Genomic DNA, 18,516 nt, shown 5'->3' with positions numbered 1-18,516 from the left:
AGCAGTGTAATGTTGGCATGAGATTAATAGCCTGTTCTCTTCAGATTATTTTCAGTCCAATTCAGCTCTTAATTTCTTTCTCTTATAAAATATTCATTTCAGTTCAGTTCTTAATTTCTTTATCTCATAAAATATTCAGTTCAGTTCAGCTCAGTTCAACTCTAATAAGTTTACTTCAGCTCAGTTCAACTCTAATAAGTTTACTTCAGCTCAGTTTAATTCAGTAGCTCAGGTCAGTCAATCAGACAGGCCCTAAGAATTTAAACCTCTTTCTATATTTTTTTAGTTAACGACTTAGTGTTGGCATGAGCTATTGAGTGGTGATGTAGCACGATGCTACTATGCTAGTGCAAGAAGGGTACATATGTAACGTTGGCATGGACTATTGAGTGGTGATGTGGATTGAGATCACTTTAACTTAGGAGCTTGTTTAAAGGGAGTCCCGTTATGCAAGAACAATTGCATAACGAGGGGTAAGAGTGTAATTGCACATAATGTATATTCCGATTTTAGAGTAGAACTATTGAGTGATTAATAGTATCATTGGGTTTAGTGGTATATTTAAAAGTGGTCCCACTTCCTATCTCTCTCTTCATTTCTCCCTCTTCCATGTACTTTTTAATATTCTTATTTTTTATATATTTGCAAATGCATGATAACCCTACTTTAGTACTTCCTCTTTAACTTAGACATGACAAACTCAATTTAATCTAAATTGTCATTTCTAGTCCATACAATATATGAAAACTAATAAATAAATAAAAAACGAATATTCCTATATTGAAAATGAGGATGAAACCAACTCGTCTTCTTCTATATTGTATACAATAACATACTCCAAAATAATACAACTTGAAATGACTCAATCAAATCCAAATACTATTAATGAACTACCCAACCTATACAACCAATTTATCACCTCTAATTCAACTCATTATAATTTCTTTTTTAAAAAGAAAACTCATAATCATTTCACTCCAACACGATTCAATCAGGTTAATCCAACTCTTTACGGCAAAATCTAACCCGACAGGATGCCCCAAATCCCCAATCGACTTACCCAATCAGTCAATCACAACCCGTCCATGAGCAACTAAAACAAAATTTTAACAGACGGCGGTAAATTCGGCAAAGTAAAGACGAAAAGAAAGAATGATTTAGGCACAAAAAGAAGATAGACTAAAATAAAATGGATGAAGATTATAGAGAAAGATATACCCGATTACCCGAACTGCGTAGACCACGTAATCGAATATGGTCCGTGGGTATAACGTACGACTCCAAGATGAACACGATTCCTCTCTTCTTCTTTTCTTCTTCTTCTACCTCTGCTCTTTCTCTCTCCTCTTCTACTTCTGCATTTCACTGATATTATGTTAATTTTAGAGAGAGAAACAAAGTAATTCATTATAGAGAGAGAAACAAGGAATTGAATTCATGTCGATTACTGAGAATTCTCCGGTGATCGGAGGTTTTCCCGATGGAATTGATGATGTTGAAGAATTCGTCTGTGTTAGTGTTTAATTAATACTATTTTTTTATTATAAATTTGAGTAATTTGTTCAATTTTGAGTGTGTTTTTGATTTGTTGACGTAGTTTTTGAAGTGATTTTGAAATTGGAGTGATTTTGTGTGGAATTTGTAGGTGAATGAGAAGGAATCGACGATGACGAACGAGAGAATTCATCAGGTTTTGGAGTTTGTCAAAACTGGAAATCAAGCTTTTCGTCGAGGGAGATTTGAGGAGGTGATTAATTGAATTTCTTTGTTTATTTTTTTTGTTTAATTTTGAAATTGGATGAATTTGGTAATTGTAGTTTATATTTTGATGGAATTAGAAATTTTGTTCCGATGATATGATTGGATATTATTCATATTAGAGAAGTTGTTGATGAAGATGAATTTGCATGTTTGAAGCTCAACTGTTCAAACTTGATCATTACATTTGAACTTAAAAGCTTTATAATTGGACTTCTTTCTAGTTACTTGGTATCAATTAGGGCAATTTGTGGTGAAGTTATGTCGAATTTTAATTATGAAGGGTTAGAACGATGCGAATAGTTTGAACAAAAGGAGTATTTGCCACAAGCACTTGTGTGTTGTGTGGCAAGTCATTTTGTTGTTCATGGTCAGTCCTTGGATATGCAGTTTCTGTTATCGCGACATTTGTGGCAATAACATGTTCCCTGTGTAGTGGTAAGTCAAAATTTGTCAAACTGAAAATGTATAATAACCCCTAAAGAAATCAGGCTGTGGATAAGTTGCTCATGAGCGCTGTTTAATCAGGCTCCATGCAATCTGATAGAGGAGTTTAATCACTAATGAATATAGCTGAGAATTCATATACTGCTCCTAAGGTATCACAAAATATAGCCTTTCAATGTGTTCTATTGACCATCCAATCTCCTGTCTAGACTGTGTAACAGTGAGTCTCACCGTGAATTTTTTGTAATGCTTACCTTTTCATGTGATCTTTGAGTCATAAAATCATGCCGCAAGCAAGTTCTATGATGCATTTTTAAAGCCAAGGGTTTCATACTAGTTATACTTTTTCTAAAAGCAAAAAGATTCGGACCCTGAAACTTTAAGCTGCTAAGCTGCTTCCTGGCATCTTGATTTTAATTTCCTTAGGGGGTATTCAGTACTTGGTGCTTTGGTAGCGGGGAGCAATAATTCTATGAGGCGTATATTTTTAAATACCTGATATATGATGGGCAATACTCAATACTATATACACCAAGCTGTGTGCTGCACATGGGGAACCAGGGTAATAAGTACGGATTTCATGCATTTGTAACAACACATGATAACTGGAGCGATCCTTTTGACTGATGATTCTGGTTCTAGACATCTGAAGATGTTTATGCATTTTAATAATTGCTTTCTGAGACTGATTTTTTAAAGCAAAAACTATTTTGCTAAGTTACTGTAAAAACAGGATTTTGTATCATTCGGTGTCTATACTTCATATAGTGCTCTGTTTGGGGAGTTACCATTCTAATCAGTTTAATCTTCATTTTAAAAGTGGGAACTTTTAAATTCTTTTAGATGAAAGTAATAATTTTTCATTTTTTGACCCTTTTGTTTGGACTATTTTTTTAATATCCATCGCTGCAGGCAATTGATTGTTATTCAAAAGCCATTCTTGTCAAACCGGGTGATCCTATTATTCTGAGCAATAGATGTGCTGCTTATATAAGGTAATCTGCATGGAAGCTGACATCTGGCTAAGTTATTTTTCGCCTTCCTTCCTTATTGAAGATTCAATGATATATGATGTTCAAATTTTGTGCTCCCCTACGGAACCTTTTCAGGTTAAGCCAATTTCTAAAAAGTCGAGCACCTTCTGCATCTGAATATAATCCATTGTATGGGCTGGATCCTACAACACATGCTGAAGTATGATACGTTGATCTTTCTTTCTGTATACTTAATCATATGTGTTGCTTCTTAAGAAACTTTACTGAATTTTCAGGGTACACAACTACACATAGAACTAGGATACCATCATTAAAGTTTAAAAATCTGTTCTTTGTCTGTTTGGAGTGAATTTATCAATCCATTTCCTTTCATCATTTGTACATGATCTGTAGCCTAGTTCATGGACTATATATTTTAGCTTTCATTTACAATCTCTATGACTCTATGTGGAGGAAGATATTCTGAGTTTGGAGGAAGATATTCTGAGTTTGGAGGAAGATATTCCGAGTTTGGAGGATGAGAAAGAGTGAGAGGGGTGGAGAGAGATAGGTAGAGAGGGATCTTTCAGCATGGCTCGCTGTTTATTTGGGCTAATTTGTTGCACTAAAGTAGTTTTTTTTTGGAAGCTATAGGGCCTGTATACTGTGGTAAAACAAGTATAAATCTTTTCATTTGTTGTGAATAGTAATAGAAAATAAGGCGTTGGTTTGTTGGAAACTTGAAAAGTATTTTGTTATTATTATTTTTTTTTCGAAGGTAAAAGTAATATGTTATTTATTAAGCTTAATGCAGGAATACGATATAAGAATCACATAAATTAAAACATCGAAATCAGACTTGTAGAATTATGCCATGGCTTTTTAAATAGGAATTTCTTGATCATGGCAACTGCAAAGATATTTTTTTTCTTTGGTCCGAGCCTTGGGGATGACATGCTTTGATACATAGATGAGAGTGGGAGAAGGGGGGGGGGGGGGGGGGGAGGAGCGGGGGTGGGGGTGTGTTGTAGGCCAACTTTGTCGGTTTTCCCAATACACTGATGTTTGAGAATGGAGGAACCTTCAGTGTGTGAAGATATTTGCTAATTATAGCTTTAGGCTACTGCTATTTTTAAATGTACCATAAGGTCATAGCTCTCTAGCTCTCAACTTAATTGACAAGAAACCATAAATTCCCTAATATGTTTGATTACCTCAATGCAGCTGGCCTTGAAAGATGCTGAAAAAGTCATGAGCTGCAGAAACAATTCTGTCAAGTCGTTCATCCTGCAAGCCGATGCTCTATTTTTGGTAAGGATCAGAGTTATATTTACAACTGCATTGTTTTTGGTACATGTATTCCATCCCCTTGTTATATGCTACATATGTTATTGCATCAACGAGGAAGGTACCTTTTTCTGGTTGATATCCATTGGAAGTATATATGTGTTGGTTGTAAGATGTGTTGAATTATATTTAAAAGTTTTCCACTATATGAAAAGATACATCTATTGTCTATTTACTTATTTCATTTAGTTCTCATTATTTTGCTCATTATTTACTTTGTAATAAGCGTATTTCCAAGTTTGTAGCTGTAAAAATTGTTTATATTATGGACATTACATATGTACATGCTTTGTTGGTTTGTTAATGAGTGAGGAAGTTGTATAAGAGCATTTCTTCTGTATCTCATCTTGATCTTTGTGTAATGGGCAGTTAGAAAGATATGATTCGGCACGTGATGTTGTTATTGCTGGCTTGCAGCTGGATCCACTTTGGTAAGAATTACTTCTTTACTGATTCTCTGTATTGTTGTTGGAGTGCTTCTGTATTTTTATTTTCACTTTAATTTCCTTTTTGTGTTTGATAGTACTCATTTACAGGCTCTACTTTTGATATTGGAGAGAACTTGTACTGGCTTAGTTCGTGGAAGAAGTCGTGAAAAACCAGAACGTAGTGATGAATTTGATTGTACCCTTTGCTTGAAGTTACTATATGAGCCAATTACAACTCCATGTGGTCATTCATTTTGTCGCTCCTGTCTATTTCAGTCAATGGACCGAAGTGAGATTGCTTTCTTGTAATGGTCTATTCCACTTTTTAAACTACATATATATTTACAAATCTCATGCCCTTAGTTCTTTCCCTGTATAAAATTGCAGGTAATAAATGTCCCCTTTGTCGAACTGTTCTCTTTATCACTCCAAGGACGTGTGCAGTAAGGTCTGTTCTCTTGAGTTCATGTATTTGATTTTTTATTTGTATAAAAGTTTGAATTTTTATTTTAATAGGGGGTAACTATCTTATGTTTATGCTTTAGACAAACAGATTTGGTATTTTCTGGGGATTGTAAGATGCTTATGGCTGTCTTCTGTGGTAAATATGTCGACCACAAAGTGTGGATAAAAGGACTTCATGATTAATTTCAATAGTTTGAGAACATAACTTTAAAGTGCCTGATATATGGAGACGATGCCTTTTAGGAGGCACTTTTGCTTTTAATATAATACTTGTACACATATTAATAAGTTACTATATCTGGTATTTATTTTGTTTTTCTTTTTTTTCCAGTGTAACTTTGAACAATATTATACAGAAAAATTTTCCGGAGGAATATGCGGAGAGGAAATCAGAGAATGACAGTTTGGTAAAACTTGGCGTTGATTTGATGCCACTTTTTGTGATGGATGCTGTGCTCCCTTGTGAGAAGTTGCCACTCAATATATTTGAACCTCGCTACAGGCTTATGGTGAGTTTTGTGGGAGTAGAAATTATGTTCTATTAGGAGGTAGTCGTTGCTGGAACTTACATATGCTTCATGCTTATGGCTTATTGTGTGCTCTCTTTTTCTGTTTCTTTGGTGTTACTCATGTGCTGGTTTTTCTTGATATTCTTTGATGCTTCATGTTTGTTTCTTCATGCCTTGCTTTGTTTGACAAGCCTGCTATATTTTTTACTTCCATTTTTCTTTTGCTAAAAGAAATAATATAGGTGCTGGAATAGTCCAGTTCATTGACCCCTAAATTAGCTGAGTGGTATATAGCAAGTTTCAAGGCAATGAGGTGTTGAAAACTGACTCGACCCAACCCGAAATACCAACTGAAACTGGCAATGACCAGTTAATGGATGATACGAGTGACTTGTAACCCGACCTAACCCAACCGACATTAACTGACAAGTGACAACTGATTTGATACGATACTCCATGACCTAAAACCGAATGTGTATCCAATCTGATATTAACTGGTAACCAATTTGACCCGACTTGACAATGTGATTTTGGCATGAATGTGCTTTTTTTTTTTTTTTTTTTTTTTTTAAAAAAAAAAAAAAAAAAAAAAATCGGCCAATTTCTTTGCTTGGCTTCATGTAGCAATATTTGAAATTTGAGGTATCTGGAACTGTATCTTGTTCCTTTTGATGCATGGAACAGATTTTTATAATTGACTCTGGACCTAGATGCAGTTAAAACTTTATTTTTTGTCCTGTTTTGTTCTTTCCTGGAAATTTCTGAAAGATTGATTATCATTATGAACTGGATGATGACAAGTTTATTTGATATAGAGTATATATATTAGTTGCAAGTGCATAATTCTGTTAAATCACATATAAACAAATAGCAACTGACAATAGTTATTTTTAGTCTTATTACAGATTATGGTGGTTTTATTCTCTTGTTGCTTGAACAACAGGTTAGGAGAATAATGGAAGGAAATCATCGGATGGGCATGGTAGAATTCTGCAACCTGTCGCTTGTGTTTACCTCCCTTAATCAGGATTCTCGTAGTCTATGGGCTTACACTTTCTATAATGATGTAGGTAACACTTGACTCCACAACCGGTCACATAGCTGAATTTGCTTGTGAGGTGGAGATAACAGAGTATGTGTCTGCAATAGCCCTCTGCCTTTTCTGCTATTTTTGTTCAGTATAATGGTCGTATTTGAATTTTCCTCCCTGTTTCGACGTTTATTCATGCAGATGTGAGCCACTTCCGGATGGCCGTTTCTATATAGAAGTAAGAGAATCTATTTACTTCTTGAATTTCTGCGTTGACTGTTGAATTAGTTTTGCTTTTGTGATGAACCCGTTTTCATTTTACCTGAAGATACTATTTTCTGGATAGAAGGTGCATTATCGTCAGTATTATTATTTTTATGATAGAAGGTGCATTACCGTCAGTATTATTATTATGATAGAAGGTGCATCAGTATTGTGATGAACCAGTTTTCAATTTATGATGATGCATTACAGACTGAATGGTTCTTTTTATATGCTTAAAATATGCAAGGGACATAATAATATTATTAATTAATTATTTTGGGTTCATTATAATCTTGTCAAACAATATGAATATGAAAAATATAGATGGGTGTTCTTATATTATACTTAAATGGTATCCTGTGATTTGGTGTAATTTCACATAGCTATACTGAGCCAATATATTTTTTTTGAAACAAAAAACCAAGCCAATTTTATTGTGTGGGGTTTCGGACTAGTAGGGTGCAACACCTAATCTACCCCCTCTCCCACAATTAAAAAAGGGATAAAAAAAAGAAAAGAAAAGAATGTTGCTACTTGCTATAGTTTTTTTAGGCTCGTTAAACACCCCCCCCCCCCTCTTCTGAATTTCCCATGCTATGACCTCCAATTCCTCTTGATTTGTGGGTTTTTTTTTTTTTTTTTTTTTTTCTTTTCTTTTTCTTCACCCCCATTTCCAAGTTCTTCTCCAGCTCTCTCATTTTTTTAATTTTTGGTTCCTTTTTTCTGCTTGATTTTATGAGATATATCGTACAGCAGATTGTTCATCATATATAGCTTATTTTTTTCACAGGTTGAAGGGCGGAGAAGATTTCGCATCCTTCGATCCTGGGATCAAGATGGGTAAGTTGTCTGTGTCTTTGCTTCTGCTAGCTACAGGTCTCTTTAGATCTTATCTTGTAAATTTATTACTTTGTTTTCCTCAGTTACCGTGTTGCAGAAGTAGAATGGATACATGATATAAATCCACCAGAAGGATCAAGAGAGAGATCAGATGTAAGATTAAGGCTTCCTTCAAATATAGCAACTTTTTGTTTTGATGCTCAGCACTCTAAGGCAACTAGTCAGTTGATTAGTGTTGAATGTCCCTGATTATTCAGTAGTTTCTTTGTGAAAGGTTAGAGTGAACCTTGAATTGCGCCTAATTAGTTGGGGGCAATTTAAGGATCTTTACTTCTTTAGGCCCTGTGGTCAAGATAGTCCAATGGGTATAAAGCTATAGTCAAGCTTATAGGGCTTTTATTAATGGTCTTAATGGACAAGATTGGACATGGTCAACATATGGACAAAATGATACCCCAATATGTTTGTAATAGAAAATTGATATAATTAAAAAGATAATTAAAAAAAAAAAACTTTACTTGTATATTCACATTTGCATACTTTTGCTTCTGCTTTCTCATTTTAGCTTGTCCATCTACTGGCCTGCAGCCTGTTCTCTGTTGACCAGTAACCTTCTTTGGCCCATTACAAGATGATCCCTTTATGACCCAACCCATAATTGACCCGACTGGACCTACTCAGTAACTAATTCTATCATTAGGTATGCATGATTCCCAAATTGAAGCGAAAGGTTCTAGCTCACTTCATTGCCAGTTAAAGTTTGGGGGTCTAGGTTAGAGCTTCATGTTACCTTCTGTAGGTTGGGACTTGGGAATTTGTAGTACTGATACATAATTGAGTAGCTACCTTCTGCATCATCCAGGTGTTGGTCTTGATTTATTTGACTTGTGGGCATTAACAGCTGCAGGAACTGACAAATAATGCTGCAGAATATGCTCAAATGTGGATGATGAGGGCAAAAGAGGCAGCAAGACAAGGTAATCACAAAATGAGTTTCTTCAAGGGGCAATATGGATTTTCTTTTCATGCTTTAGTCTGTTCATATATTACAACTTGTATTGGCTGCTGGGTTTTTGTAGCTATTGGCTTAGCTTTTGGTAAGTGGCTTTTCCATTGGCTGAGAAGTTGTTTTAAATCCAGATATGGAAATGTTGGTTGGAGCATCTGCTTTTTCTTTTTGGCGATCGGTTTTTTTCATAGATTAGAATAATCTGTGGTTTTGCTCTTTTCACTTGAATTAATCTGAACTTATTGCCTTACTGGAAATTTTACAACTTTTTGATTAGGATTAGTCAGAAGTTAGTGGGAACTTATCAGAGCTTATATTAGCTACAAATTGATTTTGGGTAGCTTCTATTTGATTGGAGTCATAATTACATAAAAAGAAAATAAGTCTATATTTCCCAAAATCTAGCCATTGCTACCATCTAGGAGCTGCTCTACTAAGAAAACTGATACAAAGAGCTAATTTAAACATTTGGTCAAACAAACCAAGTATATCTGCTACAGCACACCACAGATTGCCAAATATGGTCCTCATCAGTTATATTATGATAATCTGTGTGCTCTAGTTCTGACATGGATTTTTTTTTTTCCTTCTGAGACATGGTAATCCATATTGTGAAGCATTGCTTTGTTTTTCTGAGTGCCTCCTCTTCTATGATTTTTAGATAGAAGACGGCTTGCAGAACTCCTTAATGTGGAAGCAATGATGCCCACAAAGGAAGATCCTGAGCGCTTCAGCTTTTGGGTATGCTCATCTTTCCCTCTCTTCCTACCTTATTGTCACTCATCTCAAGTATAATAAATTGTGCTTGTAATTGCAGCTAACTACGCTAACAAGAAGAAGACCATCGGAGAGACTAGAACTTCTGCGGTTGAAAGACACGAAGGAGGTATTGACAAATTCTGTTATTCCTTCTAAGCTACAGTTTATAGGGCTCTTTTACTCTAGAATATAAGTCTGACCCTAACTTTCTGGATTTGCCTACTCTTGAATGCAGAGAATAGGTCGCGGGTTGATATATCTTAGACAAGAAGAGCAAGGTTGTCGATTACAATAGTAAAGGTTGTAATTGAGTACTGTAATTTATCCATTTTGAAAGAAAATTTCAATATTATTTACAGGCTGCTCAAGTGTCCAGCATTTTTTGATCCACATGATGCCGTGGATCGTCAATGTCTCAAACTGAGTTTTGTTGTAATATAGAATATAACAAGATTATTTATTATAATCTATACTTTTCTTCCTTTACTGTAATGTTACCTTTCTTTTAAGTTTCCTTAATGTTTAGATTTTAATTGGGTTGGTGTTTGTCTAAGGCGCCTTAACTGCCAGTCATCTTAGCCAAATTTCGTGGGACATTGCCGCAGTATTAAATGCTGCTTCCGCATATGCCACTTCGGCGGGGTAAGCTTCTTCATCTTGACCGTTCATATGAGAACTATCAACTTTACAAGTACGGCTGAGATTGAGTAGCAAGTTTATTTATATTATTTTATTAAAATGTCGTAAATAAATATCATTATTGAATGATTGATATTGAATATATATCACCTGAACCCTATCAGATGTATAAATTCAACTGATGTAGCAAGGCACTTGAGTATAGTATTAATTTTGTTGTAAATCATTGTCATTTGAAGTTCAAAGAACCATTGAATTGTAGTAATTTTAGTTTATGAAAATCGAAGCAAAAATAGTCACAAAATTCCTAGAAACGAGGTTTAACCCATCATCCTCTGGTTAAGTATTGGCGCATAACACCTATATGTTTTAGAAATATATAAGATGACAAAATGTACCACTACAGCCTAATAAGTGATAGGTGGTAGTAGAGCTGTCAAAAGTTGACCCGACCCGAAATACCGACCCTAACCCTAACCCGTCTGAACCCGAAAAAAATGGTGACCCGAACCCGACCTGAAACCAACCCTTGACCCGAGTATTTGAGACCCGAACCCGACCATGAACCGACCTAGAGAGGACCCGACCCAAATGTGACCCGTAAATTATTGACCTGAACCGAACCCGACTCGAACCCGAGAATGACCCAAACCCGATTCAACCCGTCAAAACCCAAATTCAACCCAACCTGTTACTAACCCGACCCGAGTTCAACCCGACCCATTCCTAACCCGACTCGAATTTAAACTCGACCCGAAATCAACCCGACTTGTTATTGACCCGACCCAAATTCAACTCGACTTGTTATTGACCCAACCCGAATTTAAACTCGACCTATTACTAACCCGAATTTTAGGATTTAGGAATTTTTAGGATAAAAAGAGTACTCCGTATTGACTATTGAGTTTCAGGCTGTTTTTCGATTTATTAACATGGATTCCAATTATAAAACAAAAGTGGCCTTTCTCATCTTACTTGACTTATCTCTTGCATAATCCTCGTCAAAGAAAAACAGAACTGGACAGCAGCCAAAAAAAAAAATTAAACAAAAAAATAAAAAATACACAAGACCTAGACAATAGCAGGTCTTTCTCATCTTACTTGACTTATCTTTTTTTTTTTTTATTATTTTTTTTAAGGGAATTCAAATTTTATTATTCACTTGTCTATTTAATATTTTTTTTCAGAAAACGTTTTAAATTACGTAATTTAATTTGGATTTTTAAATAAATTAAAAAAATTAAAAAAAATGTAACTGGAACCAATATGACCCGACCTGATATCAAACTTAAACCCTATTAATCCAATATTTGATACCCGAATTTGAACATGACCCGACTTGATTATTATAACCCGCAAATTATTGACTTGAATAGAACCCGACTCAAACCCGATAATGACCCGACTTGGAAATGACCCGACTTGATTACGACCCGACTTGAACCGAACCCGACTCAAACCCGATAATGACCCGACCTGATTATAACCCGAAAATAATTGACTTGAACCAAACCCGACTCGAACCCGAACACGACCCTAACTCATTTAAACCCGTAAAAACCCGAATTTAACCCGACTTGTTTTTCACCCGACCCGAATGTAACCCGACCTTTTATTGACCCGACCTAAACCCGACCCGAACCCGACCCGAACCCGAAAAGACGTATGACCCGACGTGACCCGACTCAAGCATGACCCAACCCGAACCCGACCCACATAGGTCCTGACATTAACCTGTATTGACCCAACCCGAGATGACTCGACCCACACAAACCCGACTCGAACCCGACCCATTTACCCGAATTGACAGCTCTAGGTGGTAGGTATTTTAGGAGAAAATAATCAACGACATAAAATAACAAAAAGTACCACTACGTGTATAATAGTACAGAAAAAGTACTATTAATACAATTTATTAAATTTATACCTTAATGGTACATTATAATACACAAAAATGTACCACTGTAGAAAAATATCAAATGAAAAAATAAAAACCCCATACTGCCCTCCTATATGCATGCTAAACTTATAGGTGCTATGCGCCTAGATGCACTCTCATCCTCTCATGTGGGGCAACAAAGAACAGAGTATCAGATTTCACAAGAATGGGTGTTACATTAATGCAATCATCTATATTTATTGCTCTTATCTTACTACCAGGCTACTACTAGCTTGCCTACAAATACTTGGTCCCTCAACACCATATATTAACAAAGATTAAATTAAAATAATGTTAAAATAAATAAATAAATATGATGATTTGTTCAATAGGAGTTCAAAACCTTTAGACTTTTCACCAAAAAAAGAAATATGTAAATAAATAAATAAATACATAAATGAGTGAATAATAAAAAGGAAAATAAAAATGAATAATTCCCATGGAAGTTGTGGGATGCCACTAACAAGAAGTTGACATTATTTAATGGAGCTTGATTGATATAGACATCATCATTTTGTGTCAAAGGTTCATAAATAATAATTGGTGGCAAGTCAAATGAACATTAGATAAACAAAAAAAATTATGTTAGGATTGATTACAAAATTATCTATTGTCCAAAAATAATGGTAATACATGGAAAAACTTTAACTTGTCATCTAATAATTGGTAGAGTTGCAATTGATGGGGGATGATTAGTTGTTGAGGAATATTTTTTATGTTTACATAATGGGAAATGTAGGTGTTACAAATCGATAGACAATAAATAGTCAGATAGATAGTGAAATCCAACTCAACAATATACGAATTAATTATATTTTTATTCTCTAAAACTAATAGATTATGACCTCTTTACTATAACTTCAAACCTGCATTAGTATTTAGTAAGAGTATTTTAATTTGGATTACACTGGAATTTCAAGACCAATTTGACATAAAACTAATTATATTACATTACGAGTAGAAACTAACAGTTAATTTAATGATTCACATAATCACGGCGTAGCCTCTCAAATGAATGTTTTTAATCGTTTTTCTTCCTTATCGCAATAAAACCAATCATATTAGATACATAGCAAATCATAAATCATAAATGACATGATGTGTTTATAGACCTACAAAACTTTCCCTCACATTCGAAAGTAGTACAAGCAAAGAAGATAGATTACGCGGTTTAAGACTTTCATATGTTAGTTGGTAGTTAAAAATGTGTACATATAGCCAGCTAACGAAGCCTGCTGAAGGGACCCACAATACAAATATTTGCCCCCTATTCGTTTACTAGGTCTTATAATATGTCCCATTAAACATTAAAAATGTAACAAATAAACATCAAACACTAACATTCATCAATTTCATAGTACACTGAAGCACGTTCTTCAAGTCCTTTTCTTTATTCTTCACATAGTGCCTTCCCACAACTTCTATTATTCTTTCCATCTTCCTTACTATACACCCCTCAATAATCCAATCCAACATAAAACATATCAAAAAAATTTCCTTCTAATTTTTTGGTTTTTTAGTTCCTTAGATTTCTCCATGAGTACCACCACGGCCACGACCAGGACCACGATTACGGCCATGTGACACCTTTAATGTGCTAGTACACCACATGTTTTTGTTTATCTCATCAATCTAACACCATGATATCTTCTTTATTCGTCGTCATTTTCTCTTTCCTCCTCATTAGTTCTACACCCACCACCATTTACGCGCAAGCCCCTCTTGAAGCGCCTTCTCCTTCATCTGATGTCACGTCTCCTGCTCCTAAAACACCAAAATACGCCCCTAGGGATAAAGTCCTAATCGCCTGCGGGGCGCAAGAGGATGTCGATCTCCCCGATGGACGGACGTTCAAGTCAGATCCATCGACGGTTAGCAATCTAAGTAGCGACGAGGATGTTAAAGTGACTGTCGATACACTCCCATCACCACTTAAAGACGGCGTTCCTTCGTCTAAACTACCTCCACCTCCGCCTCTACCTCTATACAAATCCGCTCGGATTTTCCCTAGTGCATCCTCCTACAAATTCCCTATCTCTCAACAAGGCTTCCACCTCATCCGCCTTTACTTCTTCCCTCTCCCTCACCCTTCCTACAACCTCTCCAACGCCGTTTTTCGAGTCACAACCGAAAACTTCGTCCTCCTACATGACTTCACTGTCCATTACCCTTCCCCCATCTTCAAAGAATACATCCTCAACCTAACTTCAGACACACTCACCCTAAAATTCTCCCCTAAGAAAAACTCCTTCGCCTTCATCAACGCCATCGAGGTCATCTCCGTCCCAGATGACCTCATCTCAGACACCGCCTCCCCGGTCCCACCCGTTGGAAACATCGATGGAGTGGCCAAACACGCCTTCGAGGTGGCCCTCCGACTAAACGTCGGTGGGCCACTCGTGTCCCCAAAAAATGACACACTATGGAGAACATGGCATCCAGATGAAAAGTTCAACACATTCCCACAAGGATCAAAGGATGCTAAGATTGACCCAAGCAAGGTTAAGTACCCGGAAGGCGGTGCCACGATGTACATTGCACCGCCTTGGGTGTACGCAACGGCGGCTGAGATGGAGAATGCGGATACCATCGAGGCCAACTTCAACCTTACATGGAAGATGCCGGTAGATTCGTCATATGACTATCTCGTTAGGCTACATTTTTGTGACATTGTGAGTATTGCATTGAATGATTTGTACTTCAATGTGTATGTCAATGGTATGATGGGTGTTGCTAATCTCGATCTGTCTACACAAACTATGGCTCTATCAACCGCCTATTACAGGTAATTATTTATATATGTGCCATCTTATAAATATGTAATGCACATTTTTACATAACTAATTATATATAATAGTCTAGTACTATAATATAATCATTAAAGCATATTTACAGCATTGACTAATGAGTTGACTTAATTGTGTTTTATTTTACCATGTGTAAATTTAGTTATCCATTCCTTTTACTCACTCCGACCCTGGCCTAGGCCCGTCTAGAGTTAGAAGTATTGTAATGGCTACAATTTCTTTGTAGCTAGCCTTTCGTCATTGTGATACTACTCCCATGTTTTAATTATAATTTTCGGTGTACATGGGGGAATTTTGACATATTCCTGCTTAATTTGTGAATGGTTTTGGTTTTTTGTGCTAAATTTCGAGATAGTGCCTCTACATACAAAAAAAATAAAGGGTTGTAATTCTTTTCAAACATCAAGTGCTAGTATGAGTAGTATCATATATAGCAATATTTTGAAATTAAGACCATAAAAATCCAATATAGGAAACTTCTTCAAATCACTATGTACAATATCTTTTGGGTCTATTGAATATATAATAATTTTGTTGTACATAGTCAATTTTGGAATAATTTTAAATCAATACATTTGGTAACTTTAACATGCTTTGAGATATCACAATTTGTTATTATTTTAATGTTATTGTACATTAAGAAGTGATCTTAGATAAATTTTATAAAGGGTAGTAGGATTATTCTTGTGGGGTAAATTTTTTGTAAGGTGAGTAATTGTGTCAATAAAACAATTATGTAAATTATAGTATTATGTATTAGTGTAACTTGATATTTGATGTACAATAATATATTGCCTTTTTTAAAAAAGTTTGTGCAATATGTATTGGATTTTATGACTTAGACATGTATTGAAATGTTGACAGGGACTTTGTGATCAACTCCACAAAAATTGCAAATGGACTGGTTGTCGTCCAGGTGGGTCCGGGCTCGGGCGGGTCAGGCGATCCCAACGCAATCCTCAACGGGGTGGAGGTGATAAAGATGAGCAACTCCGCGGGCAGCCTAAGTGGGTTGTTCGATGTAGAGGGAAACTACATGGGGGCAGCCTCGGGTTCGAAAACAATGAAGGTGTTAGCCGTGGTAGGACTAGTAATGGGAATAGTGGCCTTACTACTAGTTGTAGTCATGTTTGTAAGGTGGCATAAACGTCCCCTAAATTGCCAAAGGAATAACAGTTTCTCCTCTTGGCTTCTTCCTTTAACCACTAGTCATAGTAGCTTCCTCTCTAGCAAAACCACCTCGATCACAACCTCGAGGAAAAGCTCGATGTTTGGGTCTCGAAAGAGTGGTATGTTTGCATCAACAAACCAAGGGGTTGGTAAATTCTTTAGCTTCAGCGAGTTGCAAGATGCTTGTAACAATTTTGATGAGAACGCGGTGATTGGAGTTGGCGGGTTTGGGAAAGTGTACAAGGGTCAGTTAGACGATGGCACGAAAGTCGCCATCAAGAGAGGTAATCCGCAATCAGAGCAAGGTATAAATGAGTTTCAAACCGAGATTCAGATGCTCTCACAGCTTAGACACCGGCATCTTGTGTCCCTTATTGGTTATTGTGATGAGAATTCGGAGATGTGTCTTGTATACGAGTTTATGTCGAATGGTGTGCTTCGAGAGCACCTCTATGGGTCTAAGCTCAATGCACCCATGCCGTGGAAGCAGAGGCTTGAGATATGTATTGGTTCTGCTCGCGGTCTTCATTACCTACACACGGGTGCTGCACATTGTATTATCCATCGAGATGTAAAGACAACAAACATTCTATTGGATGAGAACTTTGTGGCCAAAGTTAGTGATTTTGGGCTATCCAAAGCGGCGTGCCTCATGGAACAAACCCATGTGAGTACCGCGGTAAAGGGTAGTTTTGGCTACCTCGATCCAGAGTACTTTCGAAGACAACAACTAACTGAGAAGTCCGATGTGTACTCATTTGGAGTAGTCCTCCTAGAGGTCCTGACTGCAAGGCCGGCTATAAACCCGGCCTTGCCAAGGGACCAGGTGAACTTGGCTGAATGGGCTATGTCAAACTATAGAAAAGGACTTCTTGAGAAGATAGTAGATCCTAATTTGCAAGGAACAATATCCTCTGCCTCCTTGAAGAAGTATGTCGAAGCAGCTGAGAAATGCTTGGCCGAATACGGTGTTGATAGGCCATCGATGGGAGATGTGTTGTGGAACTTGGAGTATGCATTGCAACTCCAAGAGGCAAGCTCAAAGACCGAAGCAGCCGAGGATAAGAGCTCGTTGTTGATCCCCTTAGAGACGGCTCCAATTATGGGTGTAGATGGAGTAGAAAGTAGTAGTGCTCCTACTAGTGATGATCATACTGAAGTTGGTGCTTCTGCCTTCTCTCAAATTGCCAACTTTCAAGGGAGGTAAGGTAAATCATCGCGATAAAAATACAGAAGAACTATACTACCTTCGCTAATTGTCAGTTACAACAAAGGGGTAATATTTCTAGAGATAAAACATTCCTTTGTTGCAAATTAAAATTAACGAAGGTGTTATTTGGTGGTTGAATTCAAACCATCAAGGTTGAACAAATTGGTACAGAGTAAATTTATTTTCATACTAGTGTGAACCTCTTCAATTCGTTTGTTCTTTGATTTAGGGTTCTTTATACTTGGAAAATTTTATGTAACATGATTATTGATCTTTTATCAAAATTTCTTAGTCATAATAATTTAATTTGTTCTTACATTTTTTTTTAATTATACAAGGTTTTGTACAATTGTGTATGTATAGCATGGTTTTTGGAAGTGTAACGGCTTCTAGTACAATAAATCTAATACATATACTTCGTTTTAATGTAGAAGTATAGTATCTAATTTATTATCTCCAAAATTTAAAATGGAAGAATATATAGTGGAGTATTAATTTCTCTCTTTCATTCTTTGCAAAATGTTTTATTTTTTGAGAAATAGTAGAGTTTAATGCTTTTTTCTTTATTTTTCGAGAAATAGTAGAGTTTATTTTTCCAACACTATTATCTTAGGGCTTGTTCTTTTCAGTTTAATTTTAGTTTAGTTCACTTTAGTTCAACTCCAATCAGTTCAGTTCAGTTCAGTTTAGCTCCAATCGGTTCACTTCAGCTACTAATTTCCTTCTCTCATAAAATATTCATTTCAGCTCTATTTAATTCATATCAGTTTAGTTCATCAGTTCAGTTCAATTCAGCTCCAATTAGTTCAGTTAATATGAACAGACCCTTAGTTTCATTTTCTTCCCTTCCTAATGTAACTATCATCAGGCGAGAACCAAAAAAAAAAAATTAAAAATGGAAGATAAAATATTTATTAAGTT

At 36.1% G+C, this 18,516-nt stretch overlaps 2 protein-coding genes across 2 annotated transcripts; both read left to right on the top strand.

Moving 5' to 3' along the window:
- Positions 1 to 1,286: 1,286 nt before the first annotated feature.
- On the top strand, positions 1,287 to 10,316 carry LOC145596514 (zinc finger (C3HC4-type RING finger) family protein). Its single transcript, XM_081652692.1, has 18 exons — positions 1,287 to 1,512; positions 1,646 to 1,747; positions 3,118 to 3,200; positions 3,315 to 3,399; positions 4,404 to 4,490; positions 4,896 to 4,957; positions 5,050 to 5,243; positions 5,342 to 5,402; positions 5,751 to 5,928; positions 6,872 to 6,910; positions 6,999 to 7,060; positions 7,160 to 7,196; positions 8,013 to 8,062; positions 8,146 to 8,215; positions 8,964 to 9,039; positions 9,733 to 9,812; positions 9,889 to 9,957; positions 10,066 to 10,316. Exons 1-18 carry the CDS (start codon positions 1,438 to 1,440, stop codon positions 10,123 to 10,125), a joined length of 1,470 nt encoding a protein of 489 aa, XP_081508818.1. The 5' UTR covers positions 1,287 to 1,437; the 3' UTR covers positions 10,126 to 10,316.
- Positions 10,317 to 13,890: 3,574 nt separating this feature from the next.
- On the top strand, positions 13,891 to 17,787 carry LOC145596515 (Protein kinase superfamily protein). Its single transcript, XM_081652693.1, has 2 exons — positions 13,891 to 15,193; positions 16,080 to 17,787. Exons 1-2 carry the CDS (start codon positions 14,049 to 14,051, stop codon positions 17,590 to 17,592), a joined length of 2,658 nt encoding a protein of 885 aa, XP_081508819.1. The 5' UTR covers positions 13,891 to 14,048; the 3' UTR covers positions 17,593 to 17,787.
- The last annotated feature ends 729 nt before the right edge of the window (positions 17,788 to 18,516 follow it).

This window comes from Chenopodium album, chromosome 20 (genome assembly GCF_948465745.1).
Source record: "Chenopodium album chromosome 20, dcCheAlbu1.1, whole genome shotgun sequence".
In the NCBI taxonomy this organism is placed as follows: Eukaryota; Viridiplantae; Streptophyta; class Magnoliopsida; order Caryophyllales; family Amaranthaceae; genus Chenopodium; species Chenopodium album.
Note: the sequence above shows the minus strand (reverse complement) of the source record. Positions and strands in the feature narration are given on the sequence as shown.